The sequence below is a fragment of the Typopeltis vanoorti genome, chromosome 12, assembly GCF_054136105.1.
Source record: "Typopeltis vanoorti isolate ZY-2024b chromosome 12, IOZ_Tvanoo_1.0, whole genome shotgun sequence".
Lineage (NCBI taxonomy): Eukaryota > Metazoa > Arthropoda > Arachnida > Uropygi > Thelyphonidae > Typopeltis > Typopeltis vanoorti.
Window position 1 is genome coordinate 92,051,179 of NC_143560.1, and position 22,114 is coordinate 92,073,292.

A 22,114-nucleotide genomic window follows, 5' to 3' on the forward strand; every position below is an offset into this window, starting at 1 on the left:
TGCTTTTGCACAGCTTTACGGCAATATTTAGAGCTAAGTTTCAATTTTTACCTAATGTGTTTCTACTAATGTGATTTTCACTTATCAATCTACTTTATAAACAAACCACGTTTAGTTTAGCAAACTTTCAATTTTAAAGATGTGGTCTGAGAAAAAAAATGGTTATGTTATGTATTACTTGTCATGCTGGATGTGAATCCATTGAAGCCATTATTCCAAATATATAATTTTCTCACTTAATAATTCACATAGCATGAAGACCGCATTATAGCAAGCAAAGCATTCATTTAAAGGCATCTGGAAATTCCAATGCTATATCTCTATAGCATTAACAGTTTATAAAATAGTGTATATTTAACAGAATGAGCTACCTCTTAAGGTGAAGTTGTCAAACTAGATGTCGAGTTTATATATTTTTTTTATTATGAAAGAAATACACACTGCATTTCATAATGTAAGAAACAGAAGTTAATCAAGCATGCATTTTAAAAATAATCTAATAAGGTTATGAAAGCCAACAAGACATTTGCACTTATCTTACAACATAATGAAATAATTTTTTCAGTAAAAAATTAAAACAAACATTCAAAATCAGGAACAGCAAACATTCAGATGTTCGCTTAAAAAAAGTAGTAAAATTAAACTTCACAGAAATTATAAGTGATATACAAATGTGTGCATGTGTGTGTGTATATATATACATATGTGTATATGTAAATACATACACAACACAATTACCAACCTATCTGTGAAAAATGCACCTTAACATTTACTAGTGGGGGGGAGACCTTTTATCACAGAAGCTATAAAAATACTGATCTATTCATAGATCCCTTGAATAGCTGTGTAAAAGAGTAGGTTGGAAACACACAATTCTGATCTAATGAATGGTTTCTAAACAGTAAATCAACAGCATGCCTAGGATAACTAATATTTGTATCTCAACCAAGTGAATTAACTACAAGATAAAAATAAATATTGACTGTTCATTTAAGCTAAGATTATTGTTGTACTCTTATATGTAAACTATGATTTTGCTATTTCAAAAATAAAAATATCAAATGAAAATAGTACATTGCAGAACTTAAATTTTAGTGAAAATATCATTTTAAATGAATATAAAATTCACATGTATATAAAAAGCATAATTAGCTTAAAATGAAATATAACCAGTAATCAAGGTCCAGAGTAAAGAACTTAAAATCACTGCTGAAAATTCATTATACTTAACAGATCTGAGTGCCAATGAAAAATGAACATATTTAAAGGCTGTAAAATGTACATGAATAGTCATAACAGCAGTAGCAGGTATAGTGATAGTATTAATACACTTCTAAATATCCCATAATTCATTGATAGATCCAGATAATCAGTAGAATCCACAACTTCACTATGTAATCAATCCATTACTTTTGTACAAACTAAAGTAAAATAAGGGTGCTGCCATTTAAATGCAGCATTAGTGTTGTTGATGCTGCTGCTGCCGCCATCTACTACAGGGCACTTTTATTAGTGAGCTTGGCAATGTTGCAGAGAATTATGGGATGTGTAGGCAAATCCAATATGTCAATGGGAGGACTGAGGGTCACACTGTAGCAGCCGCACAATCGAAGGATCACTTTTAGCACCTTCTATAAATTCTTCAAGAGACAACTTGCCATCCATGTTTTTGTCCATCTGCCGGAAAATTTTGTCTGTCCTCTTCTCTGGTGTACTCTCATCTTCAGGCATTTTCATTACTGATCCAACCATTTTGTAAATGGCCTGCAATTCAAGGGCATATAAATAATAAATTTTCTAAAGAGTGTTCATTTTACTTTCAAATTAAATTGATATAGAGAAGACAAACAAGAATAAATTAATATCTTTGCCTACGTTTACTTGATTCTATAGTATTATGAGCATTTCAGAATACACAAATTAAAAAAATCCTTGAACTGTTTGCAATATAAAATAAGCTCAAAACACAGACATCAGAATGTGAATTGCTTCTCAGACAGGCGGCTACACATGATACTGTAAACTGCTGCATGTATCATGAAGATAATTTGTTCACAGTAGTTCAAATTATTCTTTCATCCTAACTTTCTACATTACTTACGTTCAAACTGTTTATGCTATTTGTTTATTGTTCAACATCAACATATACAGGACTGCTGATAAAGAGGCCACTTGGAGTTACATTCAGGATATATTTAAAAAGCAAAACAAACCCCTCAATGTTTGTTGTTCCTCTACTGTGACCATGGAGAGAAAAGATGCCACCTTCCAGATAAAAAAAAATATGAAAAACAAGAAATGGATTTATCTTCCATTTGTATATTTTGAAATAACACTACAATGACAAATTTATATATACAGTAATCTACTGTTTATCTTCAACTGGCTTCTCTGTAGAACACCATGTAATAGTACTTCAATTACCCAAACTCTACATTCTGATTATTGAAGGTTCAGATAAATGGTAGATGACTGTATATACAAATACACAAAATTAGAAAAAGGCTGATTTAATAAGATGAAACGGCTTAAACCAGGGCTCCAGAAACTTGCCACAGGTGAGTTATCAGATATTTACTGAAAGATAACTGTGCATTATTCATTCTATATACGTAACACATAGACAAGTTAAATATTCTACAGATATTTTGATTCATAGATTGTGGCTCGTCAGTATAATACAGTTAAAAAAAACTAAAAAAAGTTAAACAACAGTGAAGGTATATGAAGAATGGAACCACTCCTTATATGCAGTTGTGAGACAGCTAGGTTAAAAAAAAACAAAAAACAATACTATTAGGATCAACTGGAACATACATGCATGTGATTAAAAAAAACCCAAATAAATAAAGCATGTACATGTAATAAAAACTTATATAATTAAACATAATACTTTATAATAATTTTCCAGATTTTTGTCATGGAGAATCCATCGTTAAGGTTGAGATATGGGTAATACCGAAGTACAGGGTGATCAAAATTAAAGCATTTCTATTTAAGAACTTGGAATGCCAACCAGTGATCTAAAAAAAAAAAAAAAAACTTCCAAAATTCACTGCCAGGGAACACTGCATAATGTACCATATATAGATGTAATCTCTGTGTGCATGCACATGCACGCAATGCCATAAACTACATCCTTTGCACAGCGTGTTCAAATGGCAGAATGCAACTGGTTAAAACTAATTTTGTGCATGTGCTGCATTATGCTGTCTTTCAACGCTGGCAAGTTATCAGGATGATCCCGATAAACCCTGCCTTTGAGAAATCCCCAGAGCCAGAAGTTACAGGGGGTCAAGATCAGGTGAATGAGGTAACCATTCATGGCTGATCACTCTTGCTTCCATGAAATGTTCCTGCTGTATGGATTGACCAATGTGTAGAGGACCCCATCCTGCATGAAATGGACTGAATCCATGCACAGGCACTGCTGTAGCTGTGGCACAACAAAATTGTTTATCAAATCACGATACCTCCAGTACTAATTCTTAATGATCCTGTTTCTTCAAAATGACTAATCATTCATCACAGAGCACATGGAAATAGTGGACCTCGGCGACATTTGTTCAGGTGATGAAATTCACAGAGTGCAGCAACAACATTGCAATTGTTTAGGTAGTACAGATTCATTGGGGCAAGGTCAGTGTCATAACTATGGACTTTATTAACCACAATAAAGGGAAAAATCCTGTATTCATACTTTTAAACTCTCCTGGCACTATTGGCATATCATACCAATTTGCATGATATGTAAATTCCATGCGTCTGTTGTTTACAATGTCCCCAGTAATGAATTTTGGAACAATGGAAATTATAAAATTTACTCATTCAGATGATACAATAAAAAATAAAATTAAGATATGTCAGATGATATTGAGAAAACAGTTTCCAATAAACTTTCCAAACAACATTTTGCTTTACAAATTGATGAATACACTCACATTAGCAGTAAAGCTCATATACTAGGATTTGTTCGTTTCATTAATGAAAACGAAATGGTGAATCAATTTCTATGCTGCAGAGAACTTACTGAACATACAACAGGATAAGATATTTTTGACTTTATTACGTCATATTTAGAAAATTTTAAAATTTCATGGGAGATGTGTGTAGGAATATGTACAGACGGTGCTCCATTAAAGGATTGCAAAGAAAACTCTTGCAAAGAAAATAAGCCCAAATGCTATATTTACACAGTTTTTTGCACAGAGAATCCCAAGTTTCAAAAACATTACCAGCAATAATATTAAAACCTGTACTAGACCAAGTTGTAAATATGGTAAATTACATCAAGTCAAGACCTTTAAATGGACGCCTTTTTAAAAAATCTTTGCATATCTATGGAAGCCAAGTCCGAATCCTTGCTTTTGCATGCTGAAATAAGATGATTATCCAGGGGTCAGAGCCGGCTCTACTGATGGTGCAAAACATGCATTTGCACGGGGAAGCCCTGTCAAGGATAAAGTGCTATTCCGAATTTTAGAATTTAAGAATGAAATTAATGGCCTTTTTTTCAAAATGAAGGTACAAATGCTTTTGTAAAATGTCTTCAAAATGATATTTGGTGTGTTAAAATGGCATATTTAGTCGATATTTTTAATTACTTAAATAGCGTTAATACAAGTATCCAAGGAAAAAATGAAAATATTTTGACACCCACTGACAAATTCTCAGCTTTTCAGAAAAAAAGTATATAATCTCTTTAGAAAAACCGCATATCAGGAAAAAAATACAGTAGATATGTTTCCTTCACTCCATAATAAAAATGTCGAGGGAATTATTTCTGTTATAACAGATAATAACATTTAACGATATTGGAAAAAAAGATTAAGTCGCTTTCCTTCCTTAAATACACATAAATTATGACTGGATACGAAATCCATTTGGGACAGTTAATACATTGAGTTGTGAATTTTCGTTTCAAGAAGAACAATTGGTTATCTTGTCAACAGATCATACTCTAAAAATGAAATTCTCTGAAATAACTCTTGAGGAATTTTGGATTTTTGTCCAAGCTGAATACCCAGCTCTCTCCACAAGGTCACTGAAAATTTTGTTACAGTTTTCAACATCATATTTGTGTGCGTTCGGTTTCTCAATATTAACCAATATAAAAACAAAAAAGCGTGAAAGACTTATTAATATAGACAAAGAGATGAGGGTAGCTATATCATGTATTAGACCTGATATTGCTGAAATCTGCAAAAGCCAATGAGCTCAAATATCGTATTAAAATAAGTTCCATTTTTTAAAAGGCAAGTCCATGCATATTTATATTGTTAGTTTTATGACCCTAATGTTTTTGGTGTTCCCCAAATTTTTCTTATAATCAAAAGTGTTCCATGACTTCGAAAAGGTTAAGAACACTGCTATAGTGCAAGGATATGGGATCTAATAGAAATAAATAAATGGCAGCAGTCATCCATTCCCAAATATTAAATAAAGAAATTAAAGAAAGCAGGATAATAAAAATACAGAACTTTCACAACAGTATCATCTGCATATCTTCAATTATTTATTTTTCTGCCGCCAGTCTTAATTCTATCTGGATCTTTGTCTAATCCCACAATAATTCTCCTTCTATTCTTGGTTGCCATGCAGTGCTCTTATCAAAAGAATTAGATACTCAGGTATTCCCACTGATCTCATTACAATAAACAGTCTGTTGTAATCCACACAACCAAAAACTTTCCTATAATCAATAAAATATGAAAGTCTTCCTGTTCTTGTGAATTCATTACAGATCAGAAAGACGTTTAGAGTCAGCCATTGCTACAAAGCATTCTACTAACCTTAACAAGTATGGTTGCATTAATTTGCTAAAAATTTGGGAGACTTATCTTAAGATCAACTCCTACATAGCTGTAATACTTAAAAAAAAAACACTAGAGGGTGCCAAATTAGAAGATGCTGTTTTGAAATCCAGCAAAATATAAGTCAATTAATAGACATCTTTTTTTTTTTTTTTTTCATCATTTAGTTAATTTGGAAGTGTGATCCTATTAAAATAAGTTATGAATAACATGCAACACCTAAGCTTGTCTATTAAAGCAATGCAAGACTTGTCAACTAAGAAGTGCTGCACTACTGAAATACTTATCTAAACTGCTGTAGTGGAATATTTAAAAACACTGGGCAGCCAGGTCATCAGTATTATTTAGCTTGGATATGCATCCTCAGGCTAGTCTATATCATCAAATTCCTATCACAAACTTAATTGTAGTACACCCATAAATGGGTACAAACCCTTGTAGCCATGTACAGGATACTACAATTAAGTTTAGTTTCCTAACAACATTTTCCTTCCAAATCAATCTGTTAATTTTTCAGGATTAAATTTCTCTTTTTTTTTTTGTATGTCTGTGTGACTTCACCCACAGGTGCAATACATCCCATTCAGTTTAAGTGATAAGACATCTTGGTTTATCTGTACTCACATATTCTTGAATGCAAAGAATGATAAGTTCCTTTTCTAATACTTTCATTTTTAATATGAATCCACCACTAATGCCATTTGTTCACTTCTAAATCTTAGAGTTCTGTTTCTCTCTAATCATTCGATTGCTTAATTCATAAGCTCACCTCTCGGATCCCTAAATTAAAACCGTTTAATCACCATCTTGGATACTACTTGTTTTGTGATTTGGTGAATCTCTCTCTCTTTCTCTGTTATTTCATATAAACTGATTCAATGGACTACCCCACCATATCAGTTTTCCGAAATGACTAAAGAGATGAAATATTTTACTAGTTCTAAAAGTTCTCCACTAGGAATGCAGTTGCATATTTTCATCATTCTTGTCCTCTTATTTCTGATTTTCATTCCAAATTTAACAGTAGTTATTCGATTAAGTTCCGAGTCCTGAAGGGCTGGATTTAAGACTTGGAACTAAATTGAATAACTCCTGTTAAATTTGGAATGAAAATCAGAAAGAAGAGGACAAGAACGATGAAAACACGAGTATTATACCATCTGCATAAAGTTAAGAGCTAAGTTGAATATTTCAGATTTTCATATCATATTAATGTCACTTTCCTTCATAATGATTCATAGATTATAAACATTGGAGATCCATGTTCCTGGGGATGATACATGCCATCCCCAGGAACATGGATCTTAACGTGATTTTACAAGCCATATTCCTACCTCCTTTGATTCTAACTGCTGACTAACAGCTTAAAATATGGATAATATTCTTATAGCAGCTGGTGTACTACTAAAACAAAGCATGTTTTAGTGCTATGTGTGAAGAAGACCAGAGAATATTCCATAGTTATGTTTGACAATATTCTGAATATTGTTATTCAGAAAATTAGTACGTTATTTTTCTATTTGAATGTGTCGAGTGGATTCTAAAAGTGGATTAAATTCAGTGTTTCATATTTTTAAGAGTATCTCCCCCCCCCCCCAACTCCAGAGGACGCTAGATAAGAAGTATAATTTCTTCTATAGTTTCATGGTGGTCAAATTGGGTATTGTGAAACTGATTATGGACAATTTTTAACGCAGAGGAATGTAGGAGCAACAGCGAGTTCTGTTTTGATGAGTTTGTGGTGGTAATGTAAAGGTTCTTATTTTTAGAGGAACCTGTGGCATAGTATAATTATTAAAAACAACACGCAAGTCCAGAGTAATAACTTTAATTAATAAATAAGGTAGATATTTCATACTAAAACTAATAGTACATCTTCAGTGTTACAAACAGATAGGGAATACAAGTAACAAACATTCCTTAGATCACCTATTAAAATACAATGTTGTTGCGAGGCTAGGAAATGAAAGAAATTAATAAATAATTAATATTTAAGATTAGTTTTTTAATGATTACATAAAATAAAAGTCTCCCAGATCTTCGAGAGAGAGAGAGAGAGGTAATCATTTCGATTTAAATTCGGTTTAAATAAGAATATTAAAATACAATGTTGTTGCGAGCTAGGAAATGAAAGAAATTAATAATTAATTAATATTTAAGATAATTAGTTTTTTTAATGATTACATAAAATAAAAGTCTCCCAGATCTTCGAGAGGGAGAGGCAATCATTTCGATTAAATTCGGTCGGTGTAAAAAAGCTTCACAACTTTCTTTAAAGAGGCGTTCATATTTGAACCTGCATCTATGCAGGAGAAGAGCTTTATCCCACTGGATATTATGGGTAGTGGTAATACTGTGTTGTGCTAGACCAGACTTCTGAGGTTTGTTGTAATCAATATAATATTAATGTTCTTTAATTCTTTTTTCCACAGAACGGCCAGTTTGTCCAAAATAAGAAACATCACATTCACAAGGAATTTGGTAAATGCCAGCCAAAGACAGAGATGACAGTTTATCTTTTGTAGAAGGCAATAAGGAAGAAATTTTGTTGATAAGAATATAAGTGGGAATCAATTGGTACTTTTTTAAAATTCTACCTATAGGTTCTGCGATTCCTGGAATGTAGGGGATTGGAACTCTGCAAACTGTTGAAGAAACCTTAGGTATTGGAACATAAGATTCAATTATCTGTTGGATTTGATTAGGGTGGTAATTATTAGATTGCATTAACTTTTTAATGATGGAAAGTTCTTGTTGTAAGATTTCTGGAGAAGAGCAAACTTTATGTATCCTATTAATTAGAAATTTAAGAATGCCAAATTTTTGAGGTGTATGGTGAGCAGACTGTTTATTAATGTATCTGCCAGTAAAAAGTTATTAGATTCTATTAAAAAGTTAATGGAATCTAATAATTACCACCCTAATCAAATCCAACATGCTTGCCATATTTCCAGTATTGCAAAACACAAAATAAAGATTTTTATGAAATGAAAATCTTAATTGTTATAACCACAATTTTCATTATAATTAAAACATATAATTTGCAAATTATATTACGAAAAGACTATTTTTTACTAAATAATTTAAGGAAATTATAACGTCAACTAGGATATACATTAAAATAAATTTTAATATACTTCAATATTTCGGCAACGTCATATTGCCATTTTCAAGAAACTTAATAACAAGACACGTGCACGCAGGCACAACAAACAGTAAGTGAGGAAGAAGCAGGAAGCTATTATTTCTCCTAAAGTCCTGATGGTGCCCCCTAGCGGGCAATGTTGGCGATTGGGATGAAGGTCTTCTGATGTAGGTTTCCCAAATTTGAGGCAGTCTCATGCAGCCAAATTTGTTGAGGTTTGGATCGTTTCTTAGGGCTGAAGCTGATTCCACGAAAAGCCTTTCATATTTGTATTTACTACGGTGTATTATCGTGGCTTTCTTCCACCGTATTCTATAGCAGGTATCCAGTGCATAGTCAGCAAGACTAGAGTGGCTGTATTGGTGAAACCGGATGTAGTCCTTGTGTTCTGAAATTCTGATATTTGCTGTCCTGCCTGTTTGGCCAAAGTAGGACAGGTAACGAAGTGCTGTTACCAAGAAGAGCAAGAGCCAGTCGGTAGCAGTTGCAGTCATTGCCAATTAGTAGCAGAAGTTCTCGAAGTAGGATCCAGAGGAGAATTGCTCATATGCTGAAACCTTTAATATGTGCTATTCGAGTACCGCAGATTGCAGTCCAAAAGCCTGCTAATATCCCAAGTGATACTGCTGAAGCAAGATACTCCTGAAGGAAGCCTACGACTTGAGATGAAAGAAAAGCCAAGACTTTAGTAAAAGACTTTTGACTGAATGTGTGATACAGAGTCACATCCTTTTGTATATTTTCTCTTATAATCTAGGAGATATATTGTATATGGACTGTTAAGAATTAATTTAATAGTAGTGGGAAGTGTCCATAAGAGAGTCAATTGGCATGTAAGAAGTTGATACAAAATCTGTAAAAATAACTTAACAGAGAGTTAGCTAACATCTTTGCGAGTAAACAAGTGTTTGAGTTAAAGAGATTATTTATTATTGAAGTGAAAGGATTCTAATTTTATGCTAAAGATTTTTTTAGATAGGTAGAGAAAGCAATCTCCCTGTCATTTGATTCATGTATATTTCATATTAATGTAAATAAATGTGTTTTAATTATTTGTTAAAAGAGTGGTGCCTGATCCTTTATTTTACAACTGCACTGTTCCTAAAAATAATCGGACTTGTGAGCAGGAAACAATTAAGGCAATAAAAATGCAGTTTATTTACTTACAAACCACGAATGTTAATATAAACTTTGTTTACGGAAATTTTACTCGTAAGAGAGAGAGAGAGATCTACTGGACGTTTTATTTAGTCTTATGCCTATATGGATATACTGATGGTGCAGTCTCAATAAATAAATTTTTAATGTTCTTAGGCATACGGCTAGTAAATATGGAAGGTGGAAAAACATAGTATGCAGTAGAGCAAGTGAGAAAGGTGAAAAGAGAGAAAAAGGGCATTAGAGTAAGGCTATAAAGAATTAGGAAAAGAATAAAGAGAAGAGTAAAGATATAAATATTACATATACGAAAATAAAACATTACGTTTACAGAATTACTTGGAGGTTGAAAAACACACTAAGTTATTATCCCTCTTTATAAAGATTTTTTTTTTTTTTTTTTTTTTTTTTTTTGTTGTTGTTGCAGGAATGGAATACTGGATTACTGGTTAAATTACCCAAAAAAGGGAACCTATCTGAATGCAAAAATTGGAGAGGTATAACATTACTGAGTGTTATAAGTAAAATACTAGGAAGAATCAAAATAGAAATAGAAAAACAAATAAGACCAGAACAGGCAGGATTTGGAGCCAATAGATCATGCACCGACCACATTGCTATTTTACGAATTATCATAGAACAATCATTGGAATGGCAGGCAATCTTATATTTAAATTTTATTGATTTTGAACAAGCTTTCAACAGTATAAACAGATCTTCTCTATGGAAATTACTTAGACCTTATGGACTCCCAGAAAAAATAATAAGAATAATTTAAAAAATGTATGAAGATTTTGAAATTAAAGTAATACATGGAAATATCCTCTCGGAACCATTTAAAATAAAGACAGGAAAAAAAAAAAAGGCAAGGTTGTATACTCTCCCCTACTATGTTTTTTAATTGTCATAAACTGGGTGATGAGAAAAGTATCTCATGGAAATATAGGATTACAATGGTTACTTCAAAACCAACTCCATGATCTAGATTTTGCAGATGATATCTTCCTACTTTCACAGAAGCACCAACATATAGAACAAAAAAACAACACTTGTAGAAACAGCAAAAAAAGTTGGTCTTAGGATAAATACAAATAAAACAATGTTAATGAAAATAAATGCAAAGGAAAATAAAAAAATAACAACAGAAGAAACACCCCTTAAAGAAGTATAGAACAGTTCATATACCTTGGTTCAATAAGTATCAATAAAAGGAGGAACTACTGAAGATATAAATAGAAGGAAACAGCTGGCTTATTCAACTTTCAACCAACTTAGAAATATTTGGAAAAACAAGAATTTGTCTATAAAAATTAAAATGAGAATATTTAACTCAAATATAAAGGCAATACTAATGTATGGATCAGAAACGTGGATGTTAAACAAAAAGATAGTTAACACTGTCCAGATCTTCCTAAACAAGTGCTTAAGAATGATACTGGGAATATACTGGCCAAAACAAATATCAAACCAAGAACTATGGCAGAGAACAAACCAGAAACCAATGTACAGATACATGAAAAGAAATGGAGATAGTTGGGGCATGTGTTGAGGAAAGAAGATAAAATAATAGTAAAACAGGCTCTAGATTGGAACCCACAGGGTAAAAGAACAGGAAGGCCAAGAGAAACATGGAAAAGAACAATACTGAAAGAAATAACAAATATTAATAAAAACTGGAACCAAATAAAAGCAGAAGCAAAAAAAAAACAGAGTTTGATGGAAAATAGTGGTGGAAGACCTATGCTCCCAGGTGGAGTGAAGAGGATTAAGTAAGTAAGGTATAAAGATATGATTCGGCAAGATCTTGACTACTGTGCACAGATTTGGTCACCTGGGTTTCTTGGTACCAGGAGGTGGTTGAGAGGATTCAGAGATGAGTGACCAAGATGGCGACAAGTATGGAATACTCCCTACGAAGATAGGTTGAAGGTTTGGGTTACAAAGTTTAGTCGATGGAGGAAAAGAGGGGACATGATAGAAACTTTTAAGATATTAAAAGGGTTTTATAAAATTGATGCAAGTGAAATTTTTCAATATATGACAAATATTGAGAGAACTAGGGGACATCCATGGGAGATGTGTAAGAGTGTGGTTAATAAAGGTGTGTGGACCAGATTTTTTGCATGGAGAGTGGTGAGTGGAATGGATTGCCAGAATTGGTTGCAAGTTCCCTGAGGGTGAATAGATTCACCCTCAGGGAACTTGCAATTTAATTGGAGTCTCCAGACTCCATGGAGATGCCATAAAACAATAATTTTCATGATATCTTCATGTTTATCTATAGAGAATTTCTATATTCTCTAAGAGAATAGAGATGCAGCAAAGAGCGTATGCTTATTAGTTAGGAACTTTCTATGATTTCTTTCTTTTTTTTTTTTTTTTTTTAGAAACTAACGCTTAGTGTCCATCATGAAGTTATAGTATATTTGCTATCCTTGAAAGAACTTTCCCACATACTTCCTTGCCTGGGTCAATGTTTTCCTCTTAACACTCAACCCCAACCATATCCGAAGCATCAAAGCAAACTACAACAGCCAGTCACTGCATTTAAAAGGCCTCTGACATTTGTTCAACGTGGTGTTTTACAGATGCTATAAAAGAATAAGTTATTTCTTCATGTTGGTTTTGTAGATTACAATGTAACTTATCAATATCATACCAATGTCAGTGGTTGTAAAACCAGGTCCTTCAGAAGAGAAAACTTCAAAATAAAAAAAATTAACAAAAAAGAAGCAGCCAAAAGGATCTGAAAAATTCACTTGTAACTCGCTTATTTTTTTCATAACATGAAGCATTTTATTTAACAATACATATTTAAAAAAAAAATACTGAAGCATTCGGAAGTGCACATGCTATCCAAAATGGTGAACAGTGGTGCCGTTTTTTTCTTTTTTTTGCACTATTTTGTAATGCAATTTGTTCCTAAATAAAAATAATTTTAAACTATGTATATTATTTCTGGGAAAACTCCCGTGTTACTCATCTTAATAAACTATTATAATTACGGCTATTTTGCCTGCTTCAGTTTAGGAGTGCCCCTGTTTAAATGTCATTGGCTATTTACTCATCATGGATTCTTAGGGCATTGTAGATGTAAGTTTACCAAAAAGTAAATGTAGCATAAGGAAGAGAAATTTACACATACCTTTTTTCTGGGTGTTGCGGCTTTTCTTCTTTATGCAATGTCCGAAAACTACGGATTGTGTGGAGGGGGGGGGTAGGCAATTTGGAAGAATTGAATTAGAAAAACCCGGGTTTTTTTCCTGTAATATATATATAAACATATATATTATATTACTATATTATATAGGGTGGGGGAAAGGTGAAAGGGTTGATTATTTATATGGGGGGAAGGGGAAAGGGGGTTGACAGGGTGTGGTCCGTTTCGACTATTCTCAGTCGTCATCTGAACACATTGGGAAAGTGGATGCTGTGTCAGGTCGGGTAGGTGCTTCTGTTTTTGAAGTGTTTGTGTTATCGCCTATTGGTCGGGGCTGTAACCTCAATTTTATGTTGTGAAGCTTCCAAACCTCGGAGATTATGTAGGGCCCGTGTACGTTGATAGAGTTCACATCACATTTTATGGCTATTGTTGATCTGCGGGGTATGTTTTTGTTCAAGGGCGTGAACAGCTATTTCCGTTTTTCCTGTGCTTTGTATTCAATTTTTCTTTTTGATGTTACGTTTTTTAGTGTTTAGATGTTCTGGAATAAGGATGTTACAATCACGGTAGTGTTCTTGTAGTCTTGCCCATAAAGACCTGATGGTGGAACCTGTGTAGGTAATATCACAGTGTTTTTGGCAAGGAAATTTATAGACTACATTGTGATGTTCAAATATTTCTTTCTGTGTGTGAGGTTTGGTGGATTTTAGGAGATTTGCCAGTTTTTGGTTTGTGGTGAATACCAATTTGTAGCCAGTATGTTTGAAGATGTATTTATAAGCTTTGTATGTGTTTTGGGTGTATGGTAGTTTGATAATTTTTTGTGTTGGGAAGTTCGTTTTGGTACTTGGGTTGTTTTGGCGGTTTTTTGCCGTCTTGTTTGCGTAGTCAATCAGTTGTGTAGGATAGTTGCGATTTATGAAGATCTGTGTTAGTTTTTTTATTTCTGCATTTAGATTATTCTGATTGGTTGAAAATTTGTAGGCATTTATGAATTGTGATAAGATGACAGATTTTTTAACAGAATATGGATGGTATGAGTGAAAATGGAGGTAGTTTCCGATATGCGAGGGTTTGTGGTATATTTTTGTGGCTATTTTGTTGTGTGTTCTGGTTAATGTCAAGTTTAAGAAACTGATGGATTTGTTCTGTTCGGTTTCTGTGGTGAATTTTAGTCTGTTGTTGTAACCGTTTAGGGATGTTTTTAAGGTGGTGATGTGTGTGTGGGATTACCAATGCACAGAATATCGTCCACGTATCTGCCATAAAAGGTGATGCCGGGGGGGGGGAGTGATTCTATATGTGCTAGGAATAATTCAGCTAGTTGTCCACTGATGTTTTGGCCCATGGGGAGTCCGAAGATTTGAATGTACATGTTGTTGAACTTGAAGTTTGCCAAGATTATTAGTTTTATTAAGTTAATAATGTCAATGGGCGTTAGATTAGTACGAGAGTGTAGGGTGTGGTCTTCTGTGAGTAGTGTGTGTACGATGTCTAAAATTCTGGGGACGTCGACGTTAGTGTATAAAGAGGCCGCATCCAATGAAGTGAGGATGTCATCTTGGGATAGGGTTAGGTTTTTTATTTTTTTGAAAAAGTAGTCTGTGTTTTTTATCATGAAGTTAGACGTTGTAATTAATGGTTTGAGAAGCTTCGCTACGAATTTTGATAAAGGGGCTGTGGTGGTATTTTTGTAGGAGACTATTGGTCTCATCAGGTACCCATCTTTGTGGGTTTTTATTTGTCTGAAAATACAAGGGGTGCATGTGGTGCGGGGGGTTGTGTTTTTCAGTGTGGTTTTGTCTATTTTATTTTCATTTTTTAGGATGTGTAGGGTACTGTTGATTTGTTTTATGAGGTCAGGGGTGGGGTCAATTTGTATTTTTCGGTAGGTGTGTTGGTCGGTTAAGATGGCTGTTATTTTGTTGTGGTAATCGGTTTGGTTTGTAATGACTACAGTGTCCCCTTTGTCAGCTTTATTAATAATAATGTTCGGGTTCCTCTTTAGGGATAAAAAGGGCTTTTTGTAAGTTGGGGTTGATGTTTGGTTTAATTATTATTTTACTGTTTATGATGTTGTTAATTTTGTGGAATATTGTTTCTTTGTTAGGGTCATATTCTAATTTCACTTGCATTTCGGTAATGATGGCTCTGTTTTGTATGTACTTAGGGGATACACCAAAGTTTAATCCTTTGCTCAGGATGGTGATTTCGTCGGGCGTGAGGTTGTGGTGCGATAGATTGATGATGGAATTGTTTTTTGTTGGTTCTAAGGCGGAAAAATCCGAAGGGTCGGAAACAACGCGATTGTTGTATTGGGTGTTTGTTAGTGCGTACCTTTCTTTGCATGTCGATCTTCTAATAATAGCATGTAGTCTTTGATGTGAGATTGGGTATTATCCCAAAAGACTGCCCATTCGTTTGTGGTTAGTAGCTTTTTCAATCTGTTTTTTGTTTTGTGAATGTATGAATATGCTTGTTGTTTCTTTTTAAACCTGTTGTTTATGGCTTGTTTTATGAGGGCACGGGATGCTCGGTAGCAAATTTTTTTGTTTCCGCGAATCGTGCTGTTGCCGCGTACCGTGGCGAATTTTGGTGTGATGTTGTGATCGAGGCATTTTTTGAGGAAAGTTGTGTATTTTTTGAGCAGTGTATGTTAGGATGGTTTTTTGGTATGTACTTTTGTAAAGTTTATGCACTCATTGAATATGTGACGTGCGACCATGACATAAGCTTGTGTTGGTATGTGCGTTAGGTGAAAACTATTATAATTACGGCTATTTTGCCTGCTTCAGTTATGTGCGTTAGGTGAAAACTATTTTTAAGGGTGTTTTGTGATCGAGGGGGGGGGGGTTGGTGGGGAGGTTATGAGTACTTACATCTACAATGCCCTAAGAATCCGTGAGTAAATAGCCAATGACATTTAAACAGGGGCACTCCTAAACTGAAGCAGGCAAAATAGCTGTAATTATAATAATTTTAAACTATTTTCTAATAGATACCGAAGCACATGAGTAGCATTTTGAAAGTTTTTTACACTTGGCTACACTATAAATTAAAGATGCCAAGAAATTATATTCTCGGTTTCATCCTTTATCAAGCATAGGCAAACAAAGTTTGCATGTGAAGTCACTTCACGACTGAGCCGCTTGTATATAGAGGTGAATGACTTCACATCAATTGCCTTAGCATACCATAATGCAATGCACATAACCTAACAGACATGTATAATACTATGCATTATGAGAAGGACCACTATTCAGACCCAGAAGTGACACCAAGGTTGAAGTAATGCAGAAGTCATATTTCCATATAAGTAGCCAAAAGGTGTCTCCTTATTATTAAAATATTCTGGATTAGAGGAAGATGAAAGTTTTTTCACTTGGTTATACTATAAATTAAAGATAACAAGAAATTATATTCTTGGTTTCAATCTTTATCCCAGTATATGCAAAAAAAAAACGTTTGAGTGTGAAGTCACTTCACAACTGGCAATTATACATATCTGTAAGGATGTGTGTATTACATTATGGGATACTAAGGCAGTTGATATGAAGTAATTTGCAATATACAAGTAGCCCAGTCGTGAAGTGACTTCAGGTGCAAACTTTGGTTGCTTACACTTGGATAAAGGATGAAACCAAGAATATAATTTCTTGGAATCTTTAATTCACGAGTAGCATTATGCATGCATATCTTGAAAAAGTTCAACGTTAGGTCTCGAACAGGATTTTTGAATTTGGCCAACCAGGCCGGCCTGGTTGGCTGAATGGTTAGCATGTCCACTCTCCAGCCAAGAGGCTGTGGGTTCGAATCCAAGCATGGGTATGGAGGTTTGTGATTGTCCTACAAACTTTGTGTGGAAAGGGAATCTGCGACCCTATCACTTATTCTAGCAGAAGACATCATTGCCAAAATCATGTGAGGTATGACAGTGACCACACGACATCGACAAACATCAAATGTGAAATTTTTTTTTTTTAAACTCAGCCCACCCATAGTACTTAAAATACTTAAGTACTATGGGTAGGCTGAATTTGAAAAAAAAAAAAAGACAAAAGTAGAAAAAAACACAATTTAAGATTTAACTAGCAACCTAGCACAAAGCACACAAGGCTCTAATAAACTTTTTATAGACAGAAGCAATAAGTGCATAATTATGAATTTACAAGGAGATCCAGATAAGTCAGAAGGAAATACTCAAACTTCATATAAACATTTAAAGGAAAATGCTTTGATAATCGTTGAGGCTAGTAGCCATAATTACTTCAATTTCACTAAAATTGAAACATGGTCTTTACATCATATGAAACTAGCGAAGAAAATATTGAGACCTGTCTGATAAAAAAGATGTATAAGAACAACAGTATACAAATCTGGAATTCAACAATGATATGAGAAAGCGATTAGTTCAGAAAACTGTCTTGTTCTCTATCACAGAAGTTAGTATCCCTTGACTATTAATATTCTGAATCGCACATTCTCTTAATATCAGTGGGGGCTCGTAAGAATTTGTAGTGGTGGGGCTGTAGCAATAAAAATAAATAAATAAATAAATAAAAAAATCAATATGGATTGAAAAAATTATAGTAATCAAACTCAAATAACAGAATTTCACAATATTTAACAGAATTCTTCTCTTCATTCATTTCTACAAAGATATAAATTAAATGCTAGAATTAAATAGAAAAAAGAAAAACTGCACAATATTTACCTACGATAACAACAATGAAATTTGTATTGTTTGTAATCATGTAATGTAATAGCAACGTATCTTGGGCTGCAATGCTACCAGCCCAGACTGCACGTAAATCACACATTACCCCCACTAGATAGCTGTCTGCATTGAATGCAGCTCCAGCATTGAGTATACTAGTCTACACAGCACATTGACTATTGCAAAATACAACTATTGCTATAAAATGAATTATATAAAATACTACTGAAAAGTATTGTATTACAAACAAGAAAATAACAGTTTTTAGATAAATATATAAAAATTTAAGAACAGCGATAATAAAACAGGAACTTTCATTTTACACTGGAGGGGCTGCAGCCCTTATGGACAAGCCACTGCTGCTTAATATAGAATTTTATGGATTCAAGCCACATCATGATTAAAGAGGTTTAACAAACTCAAGTTAGTTATTAGGCAAAAGTAGACGTCTGTGAAGGAGACTATATTAATTTAAAATAAACTGAACTATCATTATAGCAAAGAATGTTATAATAAATTCATCGTAATGAAGTACTAGAAAGTCCCAATCAAAGCCTCAGGCTCAATGATATGCTAAAGGAAATTCACTATAGCAAACTATCCACTATTGCAACTTCTTTTAGTCTATAGGAGTTTGTTATAACAAGATTTGCATTGTTGCAAACTACTTGGAGTTTTATGACTAATTTTGTTGTATAATGCTTCATTTTTAACTGAGTGAAGCTCACATGATTTCCTGCATGTTAAAGGCATGAATTATAAGATGAATTATACAAAATTAAAATTATTTACAATTAAATTACATTAAATCTTTACATGGTGTGTAGCACTTGTTAAAATTTTCTCTCAATCCTTATATTAGGGTCATCTTCAAAATTACATGAGGAATGACAGTAAGACAGAAGTTATCAGATTTGTGTCTCTTGTACTTAACTTCATTTGTAGTATTTGTTAGTAGCATGAAATCTGTACATAAACTCCCAAGGATGACCTTCATACAGAGGTCATCCTTGGGAGTTTATGTACAGATTTCATATTTCATATAGATTGTTGAAAATTCATCTTTAAAGCAGTAGTTAATCCCATAGAGCACTATTATCCCTGAGGTGAAAAAAAGATTACTACCAAAACAGGAGCAAAATTGGAAGAATATAAAATACAGGAAGAGATCCCTTTGAATCAAATGTACATATAATTTACATAATCAAATTCCTGACATGTATATCCTCAAGAAATGCACAGGATATTAAGAGGGTTGTTTAAAAAATTTGATAAAAAAATAAGTTAAACACATTTTTTTTTGGAAAAATCACCTTTATTTCTCAACATAGTCTCCATCGAGGTCTACACATTTGGTCCACCGAGTTTCCAATTTTTTTATTCCATCTAAAAAGTAGGATTTTTAGATGGGACAAATTGTGCAAAATAGTCATTGACAGCATTGATGACATCCTCATTTGAAGAAAATTTTTTCCCACAGAGCCAAATTTTTAAGTTTGGGAACAAGAAGTAGTCACACAGGGCCAAGTCCAGAGAATACGGTGGATGTGGAACCAATTCGAACCTCAATTCATGCAATTTTGCCTTTGCAACAGCCGATGTGTGGGATGGTGCATTATCTTGATGAAAGAGCACTTTTCTGCATGCCAATCTTGGCCATTTTTTCTTAAGTTCTTCTTTTAAACAGTCCAACAATGATGCATAATACACTCCTGTTATTGTCTTACCTTTTTCCAAATAGTCTATCATGATAATTCCTTGGGAAGCCCAAAAAAAACAATGAATATCACCTTCCAAGCTGACAAATTGGTCTTCACTGTCTGTGCGATCAGCCTAGTGGCTGTGCACTTCACAACTGTATGCCTGAAGAAGGAGTGTCCTATGTTTAATTCCCGTCAGCGATGCGAGGAGCTTAAGGATCTTCCTCAGCATAGCCAAGTTAGCCGGTCTTGAGCATAGACAGCAGGATTTTTTCTGCCAGTTTATGTGGGGTTTTTCATCCAGCAGGGATGAAAAACCCCACATAAACTCACTGCGGGAATTTTCATCTGGGGCCAGTAGGATTTTCATCCTACTGGCCCCATGAACACAGACGGATTACAGTCAGGAATATTGACCCAGCCAAATGCCTGATTTGCCAGCGATGCCAGTTCCAAGCTAGGATAAAATTTGGAGGTGACTAAGACGGTGCCGTAACTCCCTGTAAAAAGGGACTCATGGCCATTGTAGCATCATACGAAATTATTATTATTATTATTACGGTCTTCGCTTTTTTCGGTGCTCTTTCACCGGACATTGTTCACTATTTTGACTGCTGCTTGGACTCAGGTGTATAAAGTTTGGTCTACAGTCACAAATCGATGCAAAAAATCCTGAGAATTGCGATTAAACATCACTAAACACTGACTGTCAATCAAAAACGCATACGTTTTTGATCGACAGTCAACAATCCCGGCACCCATCGTGCACACAGCTTTTTCATGTGCAATATTTTGTGCAGGATAGGTATTATACACTCGTTCAGTTCAGATGTCTACAATCTCAGCAATCTCACTCGGCGGTCTGCCATAACGATACTATGAATTTTGTCAATCATTTCCTTTGTAGTGACCTCAGTTGGGTGTCCGGAGTACGCTTAATCTTCGATGAACTTACGACCACGTAAGTAAACACATTTATTCAAAAAATAAATAGTCTTTAATGCTGGTGCAGAGTCCCCATGAACTGCATCTAACTTGGCTTTGATCTGCGCGATCGTCCACTTCCTCAAGGAAGTGTTTTATCACTACACGAAACTCGTTTTTCTCCATTTTTATGAAAAATGTGAACATGGTAATTTTAATGTTTGCAGACGAGAACTACACATTGCACATGGCTAAAATTTTGCCAGGGGTCATGAAAAAGATGATACATGCTGAAACTGGTATGAATGAATGAATTTTATTGCCGTCTATTGGAAATTTACCAAACTTTTCAAACAACCCTCGTTTGATAGTACATGAAAAACTTTCATTATTAACTTTCTATCAACAATTTCCTCCAAACCAATCTGTTATCTATCAAGACTCCAATGTTATCAGATCTTATATTTATGTCTTCTAAGGCATTTTTTACTGTATCAATCCACCTATATCTTAGTTTTCCTCTTTTTCCTGTCAACCTGGCAGAGAACACTTGTTTTGCTAATCTTTCCTCTCCCATTTTGTTTAAGTGATCACACCACCTGAGTGGATGCTAACAATGCAAACATCTTTCCTAATATCCTCATTTTTAATATATTTCCATTGATGCCATCGGTTCATGTCTCTAATCTTTCTCAGGACTCTCATATCTGCAGTCTCTAGTCTTTGGTGAAGTGTTTGAACAAAATTGGTTTGAACACTGTCATGTATGCATCTAATTTAGTGTTTTGACTAATTTCTCTCTTAATCCATATAAATTTATTCAGCTGACTTCGGCCATATCAGCTTTGTTGATACTGTTGTCTATTTCCATATTTAATTTACTGTCTTTGTTAAAAATTGTGCCAAAGTAGTTGAAATATTTTACTTGTTCTATGGGTTCTCCATTCACGACAGTTGATATTTTCAATATTCCTGCTTATTTTCATTGCCTTGTTATTGCTGACCTTCATACCAAATCTATTACAAGTTATTCAATTTAGTCAGGGAATCTTGCAGACTTGTACTATACTTATTTAAAAGTATAACATCATCTGCATAAAGTGAAGAGCTGAGATTAACATCTCTAATTTTCATATCAGGTTTAATACCGCTTTCCTTCAAAAATGCGATCCATATAGACAATGAATAACAGAGGGGATAATGTAGATCCTTGTATGACACCAGATTTAACATCAAAACATCTAAATAAAAAGAAACTAATAAAAAGGTAAGCCAAAGGAATTGATTGTCTTCATTGGCACAAATGATTTAGGAGGTGATAAATGATAAAGGAGTTGTTAGAAGAAGCAAAACTGCAGAGCGAGGATTGTGAAGATTGTAAGTTTCCTGCCATGCAATGATAGAGGCAAACTGTGGAGAAGAGTGTTGGTAGCTAATGAATCAATACGTAGGTTGTGAGGAAGGAATGATGTAGTATTTGTAGATTTGTGGGCT

At 34.0% G+C, this 22,114-nt stretch overlaps 1 protein-coding gene across 4 annotated transcripts in view; it reads right to left on the minus strand.

Annotated features, from left to right (window-relative positions):
* Positions 1–400: 400 nt before the first annotated feature.
* Positions 401–22,114, minus strand: part of Nca (neurocalcin homolog) — a 181,713-nt gene continuing 159,999 nt past the window's right edge. For all 4 annotated transcript variants that reach the window (XM_090401232.1, XM_090401233.1, XM_090401235.1 and 1 more), the window contains one exon: positions 401–1,764. In XM_090401232.1, the coding sequence (XP_090257358.1) occupies positions 1,567–1,764 (198 nt within the window). In that variant the 3' untranslated portion in view covers positions 401–1,566. The remainder of the gene's footprint in view (positions 1,765–22,114) is intronic.